Below are 16,827 nucleotides of genomic sequence, written 5' to 3' on the forward strand. Positions count from 1 at the left end.
CCCGCCTCCTTGCAGGCTGGGGCGAATGGCCCCCCAACAGCCTCCTGATGCCTACCAGCCTCTGAAGGGATATCTAGCGTTTTGTCACTTCTTTCCTTGAATGGCTTCTTTAATGAGTTGTTTACTTCCTCAGTGAGACAGATGCGTCTGAACAGGGCACCCTCAGCACACTGACATCTGGGCTGGATGACTCTACGGTGGGTGTCCTGTGCCCTGTGGGGTGCTGAGCAGCACCCCTGCCCCCTGCCCACTCAATGCTGGTAGCCCCTAGTCAGGACAAGCAGTGTCAGCAGATGGGGCCACAGGTCCCCTGCAGCAGGGAGGGGACACAATGGACCCCAGTTGAGATCCAGACCCAGTGACAGTCATCGCTGAGGAGCCAGAGCAGGAGCACAGCTCAGCCTGGCCACGTCGCAGTCTCCGTTCAGGAGATTTCTGCTCGCTGTCAGGACTGTCCCAATTCTGCGAGGCCATGGCCACCATGGGAGGGAGGTGCCAACCCCTCTGAGCAGTAAACTCTTTACAGAGATGTCGTCACGGAGAATGAGCAAAATATACAAGATAAACTCTTTTTTTCCATTCAGATGGTAATTTGGGGCAGTTTGGCTCGGCTTTAGGATTCATCACGCAGCCCCGGTTGAGTAGCTCAGTTGGTCAGAGCGTTGTCCTGATGCATCCAGGTTATGGGTTTAATCCCTGGTCAGGGCACATACAAGAATCAACCAATGCATGCATAGATAAGTGGAACAACAAATCAATGTTTCTCTCTCTCTTTCCCTTTTTCTCTCTCTCTCTAAAATCAGTCAATAAATAAAAATTTTAAATACATTCAGGAATATACATTTTTTAAAAAGAAGACTCATCACCCAGTTTGTGAACAGCCTTTCTAATTATTAAGAACAATTATTATTAAGAACAATCGGCTGAACCAAACTCCCTCGCATAGTAACTGATCAGGCAAAAGTAGATGCAGGCAGTGACTCGGCCATATTATTTCCTGGATTAACCTCCGTGAAGCAGAGAGGAAGATAACGGGGCATGGAATCCTAGTTGAACCTCTCTGAGCGTCGGTTTACCAATCTGTAAGACGCAGCCAACAGAATCTGTTTCTTAGGGTCCTGTGTGTATTACATGCCGTTGGGTTGACTCCTGGGTACCCCGTGAATGGGTTACATTCACAGTGTCCTGTCCTCACAGCTCCTGCTCTGAGTGTGTCCCAGCCTGTGGCTCCTTTCATGGAGTCAGTCCATCTCATATTTGGTCTCCTTGTGTCCTGCTGCCTTCTGTTTTTCCAGCATTATTGTCTTTTCCAAAGAACCTGCCTTCTTCTGATGTGTCCAAAGTAGGATAGCTTCGGTTTTGTCATTTTTGCCTCCAGCGATGTTTCAGCCTTAATTCTCTCCAGGACCCACCTGTCCATCTTTCTGTTGGCCCAGGGTCTCTGTGGAGTACATATCCAGCACCACATTTCAAATGAATCCATTCCTTTCTATCAGCCTTCTTCACGGTCCAACTTTAGCATCCACACATGGTCATTGGAATAAAGGGTGTGGATGGTCTTAGCCTCGGTCTCTAATGACACATCTTTGCTCTTGGTGATCTTTCCTAAAAAATTCTCGCATTGCTGCCTAGGGTCCATGTGCACATTAAATAACAACGGATTCATGAGAGGCCTACCACAGGGCAGGCCCGCAGAAGGCAGCCGAAGCTGCTGTCACTGTCCTTGGACTCGGCTGCTTCACCTCAAAAGCAAGGCCAAGTGTGTGACGGGAGCTCCTCCCCGCCATTTCCACACTTCCCTCCAGCTCCCGCTGCCACGCCTGCCCCAAAGGTTAGGAAGTCCAAGGCCGTGAGGGGCAGGCTGCCTCTCCCCGCCATCTCCCTCCTCCACCCCACTCTGCTCATTGGTAAGCTGAGTGGGACCTCCAGCAGCCCTCGGCTCCTCTCAGCCCCCTCTCTGGTGCTGGGGGCTGTGTGGTCTCTCTCCTCAAGCTGCCTGGGGGAGCTGAGATTAGGTGAGAAACAGACCCTGGAGCCTGCGGTGATGCCCCTAGCCTTTCCCAGAGGGCCCTCCACGGGTTACTCGGGTCTCCTAGAAAAGAATGCTTCACTTCTTTTGAAATCTAAAACTTCCTGGTCTACTACAGAGGTTTTCGTCCAGTCCAGTCAATGTTTTTAAGCCTAAATACAGAACAGGAAATTCAGTTACAGAGTATTTCTTCAACTGGGGGCTAGCCTTCTGGTACTTGAGATCCCATTCCAATTCTGTGTGCTCCCCTTTTCACTCTCTCTCCTTTTGCCTAGACGAGGAAGCCCTGCATGCAGCTCACACTCACACACGCCCACACGTACACTCCCTCACTCTGCCAGCTCTGCCTCCGAAGTCCCCCCAGGAAAGGCCATCCCTAACTGGCGCCTCCTCCCTCCGTTTGTTTGCTCTGTTCTCTGGGAGCCTCCTGGTGCTGCAGGTGCTGGTGCTGAGGGTGCTGGCTCCCTGCCAGGTGCTGGTTCCCTTAGGCTTGCGTGGGTGGTGGGCTCAGCCGCTCCAGGGACTGGGTGGTGAGCCTGGCCTGGGCAGGACTCCAGGATGCCAACAGCAGGGTGATGGGGAAGATGCCTCTCCTGGCCTCTGAGGGCATTTGCCTCGGGAAGGAGTGGACCCAGGCCTTCTGCTTTGACCAGCTGAGTGTGTCCCAGCCCCAATAACCAAGCATTCTGAGGATTCAAGCTGGAGATAGCTCAGCCAAGACAGCTGGGGAGGGCCTGTGGGCGCCAGCACTCAAACCCATCTATCCCCACCAGTAAAAAAAAAAAGCTGTCTTACTTCCCAAGTTTAACACCATCAGGTCCCACTGCACGCATTTATTTTAGGGATTAAAGCTCGCTGGCTCCCCCTGTAATGCACCAGGCGTGGAATTTTCCTCATCCTGTCTGGCACCATCCCTAACACTGGAAATTCTAAATCCTGACACATTTCTTCCCTTGGTTGAGTGTTGCCTCTTCTTCTGGGATTCCTGGTAACAGATACGTTTGCTTTCTCCTCCGTATGTGTGGCCTTTCCATGTTGTCTGTCTCCTATTGACTCCTGTGGAGACCTGGGAGAGAGCGCCACCCAAGCCCAGCCTCACCTCCAGACTGGGTCTTATTTCTGGGCTGTGTTTGTTCTTTCTAGAAGCTTCGTTACTTATTTAGACCCTCCTCGTGTATTTCATGATATCTTTTTTCCTCTGTGCTTTTAATTCCTTCTGTCATATCTTTATTTTTTATAATCCTACTAGAGGCCCGGTGCACGAAATTCGTGCAGGGGGGGTGTCCCTCAGCCCAGCCTGCACCCTCTCCAATCTGGGACCCCTCGGGGGATGTCCGACTGCGCATTTAGGCCCGATCCCGGTAGAATCGGGCCTAAACAGGCAGCCAGACATCTCTCTCACAATCCAGGACTGCTGGCTCCCAACAGCTTGCCTGCCTGCCTTCCTGATTGCTCCTAACCGCTTCTGCCTGCCAGCCTGATCACCCCCTAACCACTCCCCTGCCAGCCTGCTTGATGCCTAACTGCTCCCCTGCCAGCCTGATTGCCCCTAACTGCCCTCCCCTGCAGGCCTGGTCACCCCTAACTGCCCTCCCCTGCAGGCTTGATTGCCCACAACTGCCCTCCCTTGCAGGCCTGGTCCCTCCTAACTGCCCTCCCCTGCAGGCTTGATTGCCCACAACTGCCCTCCCTTGCAGGCCTGGTCCCTCCTAACTGCCCTCCCCTGCTGGCCATCTTGTGTCCACATGGGGGCAGCCATCTTGTGTGTTGGAGTGACAGTCAATTTGCATATTGCTCTTTTATTAGATAGGATAGAGACCTGGTGCACTGATGGGGGCCAGCTGGTTTGCCCTGAAGGGTGTCCCAGATCAGGGTGGGGGTTCCCTTGGGGCGTGGGGCGGCCTGGGCGAGGGGCCTGTGGTGGTTTGCAGGCCAGCCACGCCCCCCCCCACCCCCCCCCCCCCAGTGACCCAAGCGGAGGCCCTGGGATCTGGGACTTATTTATCTTCTATAATTGAAACTTTGTAGCCTTGAGTGGAGGCCAGGGCCAGCCAGGAAGTTTGGCTTCCTCCATCACCGGGGAAACCCAAGCCTCCTGCTCGCTCCGTGGCCACAGCCATTTTTGTTGGGATTTATTTATCTTCTATAATTGAAACTTTGTAGCCTTGAGCGGAGGCCTGGGCCAGCCAGGGTGTGCAGGAAGCTTGGCTTCCTCCATCGCTGGGGAAACCCAAGCCTCCTGCTGGCTCCGTGGCCACAGCCATCTTGGTTGGGTTAATTTGCATACTTGCTCCTGATTGGCTGGTGGGCATGGCTTGTGGGTGTAGCAGAGGTATGGTCAATTTGCATATTACTCTTTTATTAGATAGGATCATCTCAAGTTCCTATGAGCCTAATCCTATTAGTCATGTGTCTGCTGATATTTGCCCATGTGGGTTGTTGCCTTGAGTGTTGTTTTTTAATTTTGGTTTATAAATTCTTAGTTGGGGCTTCATCTGTGGGAATCCTGTGAGGCTTGAATTGAGAGCATATCCCTCTAGACAGTGGCACTGTTGACATTGTGGGCTGGGTCCCAGCCCTTTGTCCTGTACACTGTGGGTTTTAACAGAACTCTGGTTTCTACCCTCTAAACACAAGTCACACCCAGTCATGACTATCAATATGTGCCTTGGCCTCGCCAAACGGCTCTGGGGACACCGTCACCCGGTTGAGAAGCACTGCTCCAGACCGTGTATGAGTTTGGCTCTAATGCACACGGCAGAGATGTCGCCCACCTGAGACTACTTTTTATGGGGGTAATTTCTTAGCTTTTCATTTCATAGACCAAAATTCCAACCTCAAACCCATTGCACAGGTAGGAATTAGACACATACTCTCATATATATACTCTGGTTCTATTTTACCTAAAACCAGGCAGAGAAATCTTACAACCTTTCTATAGCAGTAGATAAATTTTCCCCCACACATTCTTTCACGGAGGGTGCAGCCCAGCCAGGTCCGAGCCTCCTCCTCCTGTCACAGGGTTGTACGATTTACTACCTGGCCGAAATGAATGCGTTTGAGAGACCCCACACACTAGACACTTTCATCTGTAATACCTAGTGGGAATTTGAGATTTTTTTCCCCCACTGATTATCCAGATCTTTTAATGATTATTTTGGTGAATATTCCTACCTGTAAAGAGCACACATTTGATTTGGCTACAAAAGGAGTCAGCTAGCCTGTTCTACAATTTAGTAAGGGGCTCCGTGGGGACATGAAAATTGGAGTCAAAGCTGCGTGCACCCAGGCTGGGATGGTAAAGTCTCTTTTCAGATTTAAAACCGCCCTCTTTCCCCCTTGACCTTTACTGGATGGTGATCAGGTAACAAGCTGGTGTCTGGCCCCCGCCCAGATCTCCTGAGGCAGCGTCTGCAGGGTGGGCTTCCTCTGCAGGGCGGATCTCCTAGACTGAGACTAGCTAGCCCAGTTAGCTAGTCTCAGTCTAGGAGGTAAATTGAGGCAGGCCGCCACTTAACCTGGGCCTGAAGGAAAGGCTGTGGTCCTCTGTTTGGGCCACCTGCAGACGGCAGGTATGCAGGAGGGAAGAACCAAGTGGGCAGAGGAGTCCTTGGTTCCACTGGGTCACCAGGCCCAGGGTCTCATGCGTGGTCAGGTGTCCCCAACCCTAACGTGAGCCCGTTCCTTCCGCAGGCCCAGCCTCCTGACCCCAGCGCTGCGCATGGGGCCATGGCCCTGCTCCCCGGGCCCGCGGAGCCCCCTGGCGGCGGCGGGGCCCGCGCCCGGCACGTCATCATCAATGTAGGCGGCTGCAGGGTGCGCCTGGCCTGGGCCGCGCTGGCACGCTGTCCCCTCGCGCGCCTCGAGCGCCTGCGCGCCTGCCGCGGCCACGACGAGCTGCTGCGTGTGTGCGACGACTACGACGTGAGCCGCGACGAGTTCTTCTTCGACCGCAGCCCGTGCGCCTTCCGCGCCATCGTGGCGCTGCTGCGCGCCGGCAAGCTGCGGCTGCTGCGCGGCCCGTGCGCGCTGGCCTTCCGGGACGAGCTGGCCTACTGGGGCATCGACGAGGCGCGGCTGGAGCGCTGCTGCCTGCGCCGCCTGCGCCGCCGGGAGGAGGAGGCGGCCGAGGCGCGCGCGGGGCCGGCGGAGCGCGCAGTGCCTGGGAGTCCCGGCTGCGCCCTGGCGCCCCACGGGCGTCTGGCGCGCGGCCGTCGGCGACTGCGGGACGTGGTGGACAACCCGCACTCGGGGCTGGCCGGCAAGCTCTTCGCCTGCGTGTCTGTGGCCTTCGTGGCCGTCACGGCGGTCGGCCTCTGCCTGAGCACCATGCCGGACATCCGCGCGGAGGAGGAGCGGGTGAGTGGGGCCGAGGCTGGGCTGGGAGCTGGGACCGGGCTGGGAGCCGGAGCCGGAGCCGGGCTGGGGTGCTCTGGTAAAGGATGGGGCAGCGGGGGCAAGGTCTAGGCCTGAGTTTGGGACAAGGACTGGGGCCTGGAGGCAGCTGGGTGGAGGGAGTTCTGCCGAGTGACCGGGGTCTAGGAAACCCCTCTGTCGCTGGTGGTTGCACCCACAGCGCTGGGCCCACCTTGGCCTGTTCGGTAATGTGCCCCGGGCAAGCCCTTCTCCCAGGCTGACATCTCTGCTAGGCTGTGTGCTGACAGGCAGGAGACACTCCCATTACAGCCATCTCCAAGAATTCAGCCAGGCTGGACTGGTCTCTCCCACAGGCCCTGGAGCTTGGTCAACAAGGGGCTGAGCACATTCATTATCTTAAGGTCTGGAGAGTTGTGTGCTCATGTGCCGTCATCCTGGACCTAAAGGATGGGGCCTCTTTGAGGGCTCCAGAGCCAGGGCCAGCCTCTCGCTTCAGGCAAAGCCAGGCCTGGCTTTGTCCAGACGCCCGGGGTCATTTCTGAGCACAGAGTGGGCTTCCCATCCCCCTTCTGTCCTGTGAGAATGGCAGCACGGGAACATGGGGGGAAAGGTCAGCGTCTGTGAACCCAGGGCTGCGTTGTTCAGGACATGGTCAGGGAAGCCTGGGTGTGTGTTGTCCAAGTGGGTGGGTTACGGGAAGAGGGCGCACCAGTGTTTGAAGGACATTGCTGAGTGTTGTCCTGAAAGCTGACCCTGTATTTCCTTATGGCGGGCAGGGCTTGGGATATGCCTGCCCCAACCCCTCCGCAGTCCCCAGCTCCCACCCACCAGGAGCTGGGCACTGGCTCTGAATTGAGCCCTACCTCGGGCAGGGCAGCTCATCGCGGGAGCCTCAAATGCTGGGGAGTCCACTCATTATTAAGACAGTGAGGAGCTGAAGGGAGATGTCCCATGTCCTCCTGGAACATTAGCTGTTATCTGGCTTGACCACGAGTTGTGGCATCCCTCACTGCAGATTACATTTGAATGTAAATTTCAGGAAATTGGTTTGGCATCCTTCCCTGTTTGCCTATCTGATTCCTGTCTGTTTCCAGTTGCACTAACCAGGCCCAAATATCGGATTATGCTGCTAAAACACTATACTTCATTTTTCGAAGTAGCAATAATGCCATACAATATGCAGGATGGAAGCCATTTAGATGAAGGTCAGAGAACAGGAGGCCTTAGGCCTGCTTCAACCAGTGACAGCACTGAGGCCAAGCCGGCCCGTGCAGAACCCTCTAGGGTGTGCACGTGTATCCGAGTCGCCCACCATTCTGGTCTGTCCCCCTAACCTTCCCCATTTCCCAAAGCACCACTTCACACTACTGGGGTGCTGTCTCACCAGTCCAGGCATCAGATTAAACAGCATTAACCCAGTGTTGGTGAGCACATGTGTTGTCCACCACCTTGTGAGGGGACTTGATGAAGCACCTGGGCTCCTCCGAGGTGCTGAGTCAGAAGTCAGTGTTGTCACTGCCGTGGGAAGGAAACTGTTTTATGTTTCATCAACGTGTGTATGAGTGTGATAAAATATACACAAAATTTACCATCTTTACCATATTTAAGCATGCTGTTTCATGGTTCTAAGTACACTCAGAGTGGTGTGCAGCCGCCACCACCATCTGTCCCCATGAAACAACTCCCCAGTGTCCCTCCCCAGCCCCCGGGACCCACCGTCCACTTTCTGTCTCTGTGATGTTGACCGCTCCAGGCACCTCACATAACTAGATCCTAAGGTAATTGTCCCGTTGTGACTGGCTTATTTCGCTCAGCATGAAATCCTCCCGGTTCATCCATGTAGCACGTGTCAGAGTCTCCTTCCTTCCTAAGGCTGGGCAGCATCCCACTGTGCACATGGACCGCATTGGGCTTATCCCCCTTTCCACCAGTGGACACTGGGTTGCTTCCTCCTCTTGGCTGTGGTGAAGATGCTGCTGTTAACGTGGGTACGGCCGGGGCACAGCCCTTGGGAGGCCTGCGCGTCCATTGTTCTGGCATGAGTGGCTGTTGTGTGAAGTGCTGCTGCCAGCGTGACTGGGAGATGGAGGCAGCATGAAGAACATGAAGTGCTCTGGGCCTCGTCCTGGAGAGCAGCAAGCACAGCCAGTCACAGGCACCACTTCACCGGCACAGAGGGCTCTGGGTGGAACTGAGGGGCTTCTAGGAAGAGCCCCTCCCACCCTGAGGGGGCCCGGCCTCCACAGAAGGCTCCAGACCTGGTGCTGAGGACATCCCTCTTAATGCCTGGCTCTGCACAGTCAGGACGAGTTTTGGGGTCTGGGGGAGCTGAGGTGGAGTTGGTGGGCTGGTTCCTATGGAGGCTCCAGGGAGAATCCCCCATGCCCTTTCAGCTTGTCCCCATGCCCCTCCTCCATCCTCAGAGCCATCACTCTGGTCCTTCTCCATCACTGCCTCCGACTGAGGGACCTGTGACCGCACTGGGCCCCCTGTAGCCAGCACTCCCTGCAGCTCAGGGTCCTTACCTTCATCCCACCTGCACGGCCCTCCTGACACAGGAGGTGACAGCCACGGTCAAGGGGCCAGGACATGGATGTCTTCCCGGCTTACAGAGCTGCCCACAGCTGTGATGACATGCAAAGGCTGTTTCTGCTGCTTGTCCTCCAGGCCCCCGTCTGGGTCAGCAGCCCTGCCCACACGCCCTGTGCTGTGCTCATGCTCTCACACTCAGCAGACATGAGATGTTTCTTCTTCCTGTTTGGGGGCTCTGAGGGCGTGGGAACCTAGAGCGGAGACTCGGTGCTGTGACACCAGAGTTGGCCTTTGCGGAGTCTCTGAGAAGAACTGTGGCTTCGCTTGGAAATAAGGTGAAGTGTCTAAGGAGCGAAGACCTGTGATGTGCCGACTATAACGGGAAGGCACGGGAACAGTGCCCAGAAAACTTGTGGAACACTCAATCCTAAATTATCTTTGAGCAAAACATTCGCCATGTGTCACCAACAGCTCCCAGAACTAAGAACGAAGCATCTTCAACAAAATTAAATGTGCTTCCTCAGGGCACCTCCAGCCAGAGAGAGGGGAGCAGGCCGCCAACCCGTCCCCACCACACCCATGTCCCCCAGCTGCATGTGACCCTCAGGGCCGTGGCCGTCACCTGCGGGACCTGGAAGGCATGTACCCAGGACCCACCTTGCCCCGTCCGAGAAGTTCTTCACCTCACATCGCCATGAGTGGGGCTCCCTCCTCAGCGCCAGTCCTCAGCAGGACCATCCACGCCATGTTCATGGCTTCTGGGGAAGGAAAAGCTTGGGGGTTCCCAGAGCCAGGCCTTGGGGTAGAAATACCAAAACCCTAAACATCCACTGAAAGTTCTCCTAGGTCTTCTGACCCAAAAATGAACCTTCTAACAACAAAACCCTCGCAGCGGGAGCCTTGCTTTGTTCTCAGGAGAAACCGTCACAGCAGTGATACCCGGAGACGTTTCTGCCGCTCGCTCCCCGGCTGGAGCCGGCAGACAAGTCGACGTTTTGATGCCATGTGCTTGGAGGCCCTGGGGTCAGAGCTGGAGGTGGAGTCTGTCACCCTGTCACTGAGCAGACACCAGGCTCAGTGGGAAGGGGCTCCTCCGGGCCCGTGGACAGCGAGGTAGGGCTGACCCAAACCTCCCAGCCCCTGTCACTGTAGAAGCCCCAAGCCAGAGGGGAGACCCCCAGTTCCCACTGCCTCTGTGGTGTCTCCAGTGGGTCTGCAGCCTGCGCTTCTCTGCCTGCCACACGGCCAGGGCTAACACGCTGTGCTCAGGGCCTGGGCACCTTGACGGGGCACCAGGTGAGCATGCGTGTGTGACCAGAGCACCCCACCTACTGTGGAATAGCCTGAAAGCGAGTATTGATTCTCCTGAGAATGTGTGTCTGGAGTGAAATTGTTGACAATGGCGCAGTCATTGGGTCTAGCGTTCTCTCCACAGCCAGGAGAGGTCAAGGCCAGTCCAGGGGTAGGCGGTTGTGGGTGTTGTGGCATGACCTAGAGGAGAGGCCTTTCAACGGCGGAGGGTGTGGACAGACGCTGGTGTCCCAGGAGACAGCTCGGGGATGCTGTGTGGTGGTGGCCGGGGTGCTGCTCGGAGACCATGCTGAGCTCCCGTGCTGAGACCGGGGTCTGGTGGGTGGCGGGCGGGCTGTGCTGCTCGGAAGCTCTCAAGCCCTTTTCACTGCAGCTGATGTCTGGCTCAGTGAGTCGATTTTCTTCCTTTAAACCCACGTGATTAAATCAAGACCTGCATAATTAGTTATAGATTTCACGACCGGGATTTCAGTGATTGAATTCACTGAGAACATTTGGCGGCAGCATGGGAAGCTGGTGACAAAGTTTCTGCTGCCTGTGGGCACACATCGAGCTCTGCCAGCCTCCTCCTGGGGGAGAGCTTTGCTGTCTCTGAGCCGTATCAGGTTCTCAGAAAACAGAACCAACAGGAGAGACGTATACAGGGTGGGCAGAAGAGGGTTTGCCTTGTGAGTAGGCGAAACAACTTATTCTTGTATTATTTTTTATTAGGTATTGTATTATTTTACGTACAAACCATTGTAAACCTACTTTTGCCCCTCCCTGTATATTTACATTTTATAAAGTGCTGGCTCGCACCAGGACGGAGGCTGAGAACTCCTGAGACCCGGGGTTGGCAGGCTGGAGACCCAGGAAGACCCAAAGAAGATGGCCCACACGCCAGGGAGATCAGCCTTTTGGTTCTGTTCAGTCCTTCGACTGATTGGAAGAGGCCCACCCACACCAGCAGGACGATTGGCTTTCTTGGAGCTTAGCAACTCCAACATTTCCCTCCCTCAGAGGCACCCTCCCAGACAAACCCAGAATCATGTCTGACCAATGCCGGGGCACCCATGGCCCAGTCGAGTTGACACATGAAATGAACCATTGCCCTCGCTATCTCCTGGTCCATGCGTCTGTGGTTTGGGTGGGAAGTCCTGTTCACTAGCACACCCCTCACGCGCAGGCCCTGAGAGATAACAAATGGCCTTTGGCGATCTGTGGGATCTGTGGGGCGCCCTCTGCAGGGCCTCCTGAGAGCAGTGGCATGAAGCCTGTCATCACCCGCCCTAAACGCAGGCCCGTAACACAGGGATGTGGGCTGAGCCCTGGGTGAGCAGGGGCTTCTGCATTAGGAGCCGATTTCTTGGGAAAGAGCAGGCGGAGTGGACCGAATGTTCTGTTGCCCTAGTTTGTACATTGAAACCTGACCCCCTCCCCGATAGTATCAGGAGGCCGGGCCTTTGGAAGGTGATTGGGTCATGAGGTTAGAGCCCCCCTGACTGGGGTTGTGAGTCCCACTAAAGAGCCCCCAGAGAGCGTGCTCCCCTCCTGCCACGGAAGGACACACAACAGACGATGTCTGAGACCCAGGAAGCAGCCTCACCAGCCCCCGAATCTGCGGGCCCTGGGAGCTTGGACTTCCGGAACCCAGAGAACTAAATACAGTAAGTGGTGGGTACGCTGCCGGTCCTGGGGTGCCCTGTTGGCCAAGTTCTGCACCAGGAGTCAGCAACATCCAGTGGCAATATCAAGCCATGGCCGGACCTCGTCGGGAGCCAGACCTGCCTGGGCTCAGGTCCTTTCGCCTCGCCTTTCTCTTCTGCTGCTGAGAGAGGGGAGGCAAGCACCTGGCAGGGGTGCCCAAGTCCTGCGAGGCATCAGCCCCGTCCTTGATGCCTGTGCCCCTGCCACGCTGCCCAGAATCGTAGTCCAAGGCCCCAGGCGGCCATCAGCGCCCACGTCTGAGCAACTGCTGCCTGTTTTCATGGAGACCCCACTGTGGACTCTTGGAGGAGCTGAAAACAGCCGGATGTGCCAAGGGATAAACATGAAGCTCAGAACATTTTTTCCCCCTCTACTTTCTGCACAAATTTGGCATCAAAAAAATAAGGGATTTGAGTTTGGGATTTGTGCTTATCTGAAAAATAAAAGACCTATGCTCAAATGCCTAGAATAGAAGCTATAAGATTTTTCCCCCCTATATTCTAAGACTTTATTTTTTTAGAGCAGTTTTAGGGTCACAGCAGAATTGAGAGAAAGGTATTAAGATTTCCCACACCCCCCTGCCCCCACCTGCACAGCCTCCCCATTATCCATGTCTCACGCCATGTGGGAAATTTGTGACACTGATGGATCCACTAGTACCCAGAGACATCCTTGTCACCTACAGTCCATGGTTTACTTTAGGGTCACTTCTGGAGTACAGCCTGTGGGTGTGGACAGATGTATAAAGTCATGTATCCACCATCACAGTGTCACAGAGTGGCTTCACGCCCTAAACATCCCCTGTGCTCACCTGTTCATCCCTCCTCCCCTAATCCCTGGCAAACACTGATCTGTTTGTTCACCGTCTCCATCGCTTTGCCTTTTCCAGAAGGTAGTTGCCCTCATAATGCAATATGAAGCCTTTTCAGATCGACTTCTTCCACTTAGTCATATGCATTTCGGGTTCCTTCGGGTCTTTTCATGGCCCGACAGCCCATTTCTTTTTATTGCTGAACAATAGTCCATTGTCTGGATGGGCCGGGGTTTATTTATCCATTCCCCTGCGGAGGGACATCTTGGCTGCTCCCAAGTCCCGGCGATTCTCAGAGCAGCAGGTCACTCCCTCACCCTCCCTCCTGGGGCCTTGGGATCCTCGGGCTGCAGGCAGCTCCCAACAGCCCTGTGGCCTCTGGATGAAGGCACAGCCTCCGCAGAGCAGAGGCCACTGCAGAGCAGAGCCTCTGGGAAGGCTCGGCCTGGGCTCCACAGGACCCTCCCTGCTGCCTCCCTGACTGAGCCGGTGTGCCCAGCAGGCCTGAGTCCTGCTTTTCCTCAACAGCCACCTGGAGGTCACAGGGAGCCAGTCACACTCCTTCAGGAAGCTCCCGGAGCGCCTGCCCGCCCTGGCCCTGCCGGGGACCCAGAGGGAGCAGAACAGTGTGGGGGAGAAGGTGAAAGCGGAGTCTCTGCACATGGGTCTGACAGGAGCCCTGAGCCCACTCAGCCTGGTGAGAGCCCCTTCAGACCAGGTGCTCAGGAGTTGAACACTTGGAGGGAAATGACCGAAAACGGGGATGAAACCGTGTTTAAAAGCCTCCCAACTGGAAATCGCTCGTGGTCACAGCATCGAGGGAAGCTGCGCCTCTGGCCTGCTCTCCGTCCAGGTCACAATATCCCATCGTCTGGGTGATGCTCTGCATTCGGGCATCCTCCTGAGAAAACGGAACGCGGAGGTGCAGGCGGGCTCCAGGGGTCCCCAGACGCACAGGCACTGCGCTCAGGTGTCTGGCACTCCGTTAGTGCTCGGAGGTCACCGACTTGGGATTCTGGTCCTCAAGAACAGGAGGCCACAACGTGCACCACTTCCTGTGACTCGTGGCCCCAGCCGTGTCCCAAGGGCTCTGCCTGGACCTTGGACAGGATAGCAAGTCCTCGCTTCAGAGGTGATTCCTGAGCAGCTGCTGGAAACGGAGCAGACATTTGGGACAGGCCAAGTTGCAGGCAGCTTCTGGTCTCGGGACGGGTCTGTGGAGGGGGCGTGTTGTCCCAGATGCAGCATCAGGGCACAGAGCCCGGGGTAGATGAAGACAGAAGAAAAAATAAAATTCCCAGGCCTGAAAATTACTGTGGCGTTTCTCCTCCCCAGTGAAGAACACAAGAGCAAACAAGATCCGAGGGCCCAGCAGGGATGTCGTGAGCCTCCCTTACGTGGCTGGTGGGGTTGCAGGTGTCGTATGGGTTCCGTTTCGTCACCACCCGGACACGTAGCCACTACACCCAGTGTCCTCCATTCGGTGAGATTCGTGATGACACCGACGACGAATGTAAGCACACAGCCTGGACCAGTGAGGCAGGGCTGCTGGAGAGGGTCCTGAAACAGAATTCTTCCCAGGGGAACGTGGAGGGGGCAGCCAGCAAGCCTGCTGTGCCCATGGCCGCCTGCCGGGCTTTGCAGGGCTGGATTTGCTCAGGAACTTGCCCTTAGGACGTCCATTCAGAGCTGGCCACACTGAGAGTCCTACAGAAAACCTTGGCTCGTCTTGTGGGCCCGTGGGCACTGGCTGGTGGGGTGCCCTCTGCCTCTGGCTGCCCAATGCTCAGTGCGGTGGAGGGGAAGGCGCTGCTTGCCTGGAAAAAATCGCTTCCTGCAGAACCCAGTCGGAAAGCCTGGGTGTCCGGTCGGTCAGCACCCTGGCGGTTTCATGCCGTGGTCGTGGGGGCTGGGGAAGCGCCCACCCTTGCCGTGCAGAGGGGAGCCTGAGTGTGGCAGTTACTGAATTCCTGGCTGGGCACCCAGCAGAGGACCCCTCTGCCCTGGGCGTCTCTGCCCCCATGGAGAAGCCACGACAAACCCCCAAAAAGCGAACGCTCCGCCCTGCGGGGCAAGTGGGACTCAGGCTGCCGGGAGTGGGGATCAGTGCGCGTGCGCTGGCAGACAGTCTTGAGAACTGGAGGAAGCACCGCGCTTTCCCGCAGAAATGCGGCCCAAGTGAAGGAACTGAATGGAGAGCAGTGGCTGCGACTCGGAACCAACTCCGTGGTTTGGAGCCGTTCTCTCCTGAGATGGACGCCCTCTTCGTGCGTTCACGGGGGCACTGCCACCTGTAATCGTCTTGTTCACCTGTGTCTGTAGCGACTAGAGTCGGTCACTCCTGCAGGAATGGACGGCCCAGTAGGACGGGTTTGCAGCCGTGAGCATCAGGCCGGCTCGGCCACTTCTCAGGGCCCAATCCCGTGGGGCTGGTGGTCCCAGTTCCCTGTCCAGGACGTCTCCCACAGGAGTGAGCTGACAGGGCGGATGGAAGACCAGCTAGGTCAGCTGTGGGAGAGGGTGGGACACTCTCTAAGGCACTTGTATTTACTTCTTTCCGGAGACAGCACAGAACCGCAGGGTGGTGACAGGAGAGCGATTGACAGCCTGCTTCAGCACAGGTGACTGAAAGAGCACATTCCTTACTGCTGTGTAAGTGACTGGTGCTATTTTTAAACAATCTGTTCTCTAAAGTCGATTGAATATTCCTACTTTTATGTTTGCACTACAGGAGCCTTTCCCATAGATAATTGGGAAAAATAAACTCACTGCAGTTCAAAGTCAAATTATTATAAGTTCGTAGTTAGTGAATTCAGTACTTTCCTCTGGGTATTAACGGGGGGCTAAACACAGATCAGCACACAGTGATGAAGAGGAAACGGGTCGATAGGAGTAGGTGCTGTCTGTAGGATTTATCTGCACAAGGTCTAGTGCACAGTTGCCCTGCTGGTCCATTTTGCTGGCTACACAACATTCCTGATGGATTGATGGAGACAATGTCCAGAAAATACAGAGGCAGTAAAAGGATGTGAACAACTTGGGGATTCATTACGCACTAGATGAAGAGGGGAGCCTGTGAAGCTCGGGGTCCTTGATGAAACTCTGAGCCAGAACCTCGGACCAGGCTGCAGCTCCGGGGAGCTCAGCTGGTGCCTCCCTGATTGGCTTACAGAGAGGACACCCCCACTGGCCTCCCTCCATCTCCTGGTTTAATAGAACCAGCGCTGTCCTTGGCAGGGCTCACGCCACTGAATTTTTGATGCTCTGAAATGAGAACAAAGCCGGGGGTGGACGCATGCCGGGGCCAGGCCTCTCCCAAGAGGCAGCCGTGACCGCCCCACAGCCTCTGTTACTGAAAAGCCTTGGCCCTGAGCTTCCGTTCATTTTCACTAGAAAATAAAAACAGGGACAGTGCCAAGGGAATACCATGCGGGAGGCCATGCCTTCCAACAGCAGTTTCAGAAACAATTTCCAAAAGTTGGCTTGGACCAGCTGTCACCATCCTTGGTGTTGGAACCAGCCTGGTCCGTCCCCCGGGCCGCCTCTGCCTGGCGTGGACGGTGCCCTCCAGGGTCTCCTGGCGCTCATCCAGCCCACCTGCCCCATGTGGGCATGGAGAACATTCCGAGCCATTGTGCTGTTTGGTTGGGTTTTGTAATAGTGGACGATGCCATCCACATAAGGGTTAGGGACGCACACCCATCCGCTGTTGGGCAGCCCACCCTCCCACGGCCCCATAAGTGTGTCTGTAATTAGCTCAGACTTCTCACATTCAGTGAGCTGCTTCCTTGGGGGCAGCTGACTTTTGGTTCTTGAGCCACAAGGAATTGGAAGAGGCCCAGTTCCGATCCTGGAAAGAGAACAAATTATAAGGAAAGGAGCTGGGACCCAAAGGCAGGGGCTGAGTCACTGGGGATACTTGTGCAGACTCTGCAGGTGGGCACCCAGATCCAGGGCGGTCACTTGTGAGGGCACAGTGTCTTGTGGCCTTTCACCAAGCAGGGAAGTTTGCCCGTTGGACCAGATGTTCACCACAGGCCAGGGCCCAATCCCCTGGGGACACAGCGTTGGCTGGGGGAGC

At 55.8% G+C, this 16,827-nt stretch overlaps 1 protein-coding gene across 5 annotated transcripts in view; it reads left to right on the forward strand.

The window, feature by feature from the left end:
* KCNG2 (potassium voltage-gated channel modifier subfamily G member 2) overlaps positions 1–16,827 on the forward strand; it is a 35,996-nt gene that overhangs the window by 13,771 nt on the left and 5,398 nt on the right. For all 5 annotated transcript variants that reach the window (XM_079784203.1, XM_079784205.1, XM_079784201.1 and 2 more), the window contains one exon: positions 5,723–6,388. In XM_079784203.1, coding sequence (XP_079640329.1) covers positions 5,759–6,388 — 630 coding nt within the window. In that variant the 5' untranslated portion in view covers positions 5,723–5,758. The remainder of the gene's footprint in view (positions 1–5,722; positions 6,389–16,827) is intronic.

Source organism: Cnephaeus nilssonii, assembly GCF_951640355.1.
Source record: "Cnephaeus nilssonii genome assembly, chromosome: 11".
Classification (NCBI taxonomy): domain Eukaryota; kingdom Metazoa; phylum Chordata; class Mammalia; order Chiroptera; family Vespertilionidae; genus Cnephaeus; species Cnephaeus nilssonii.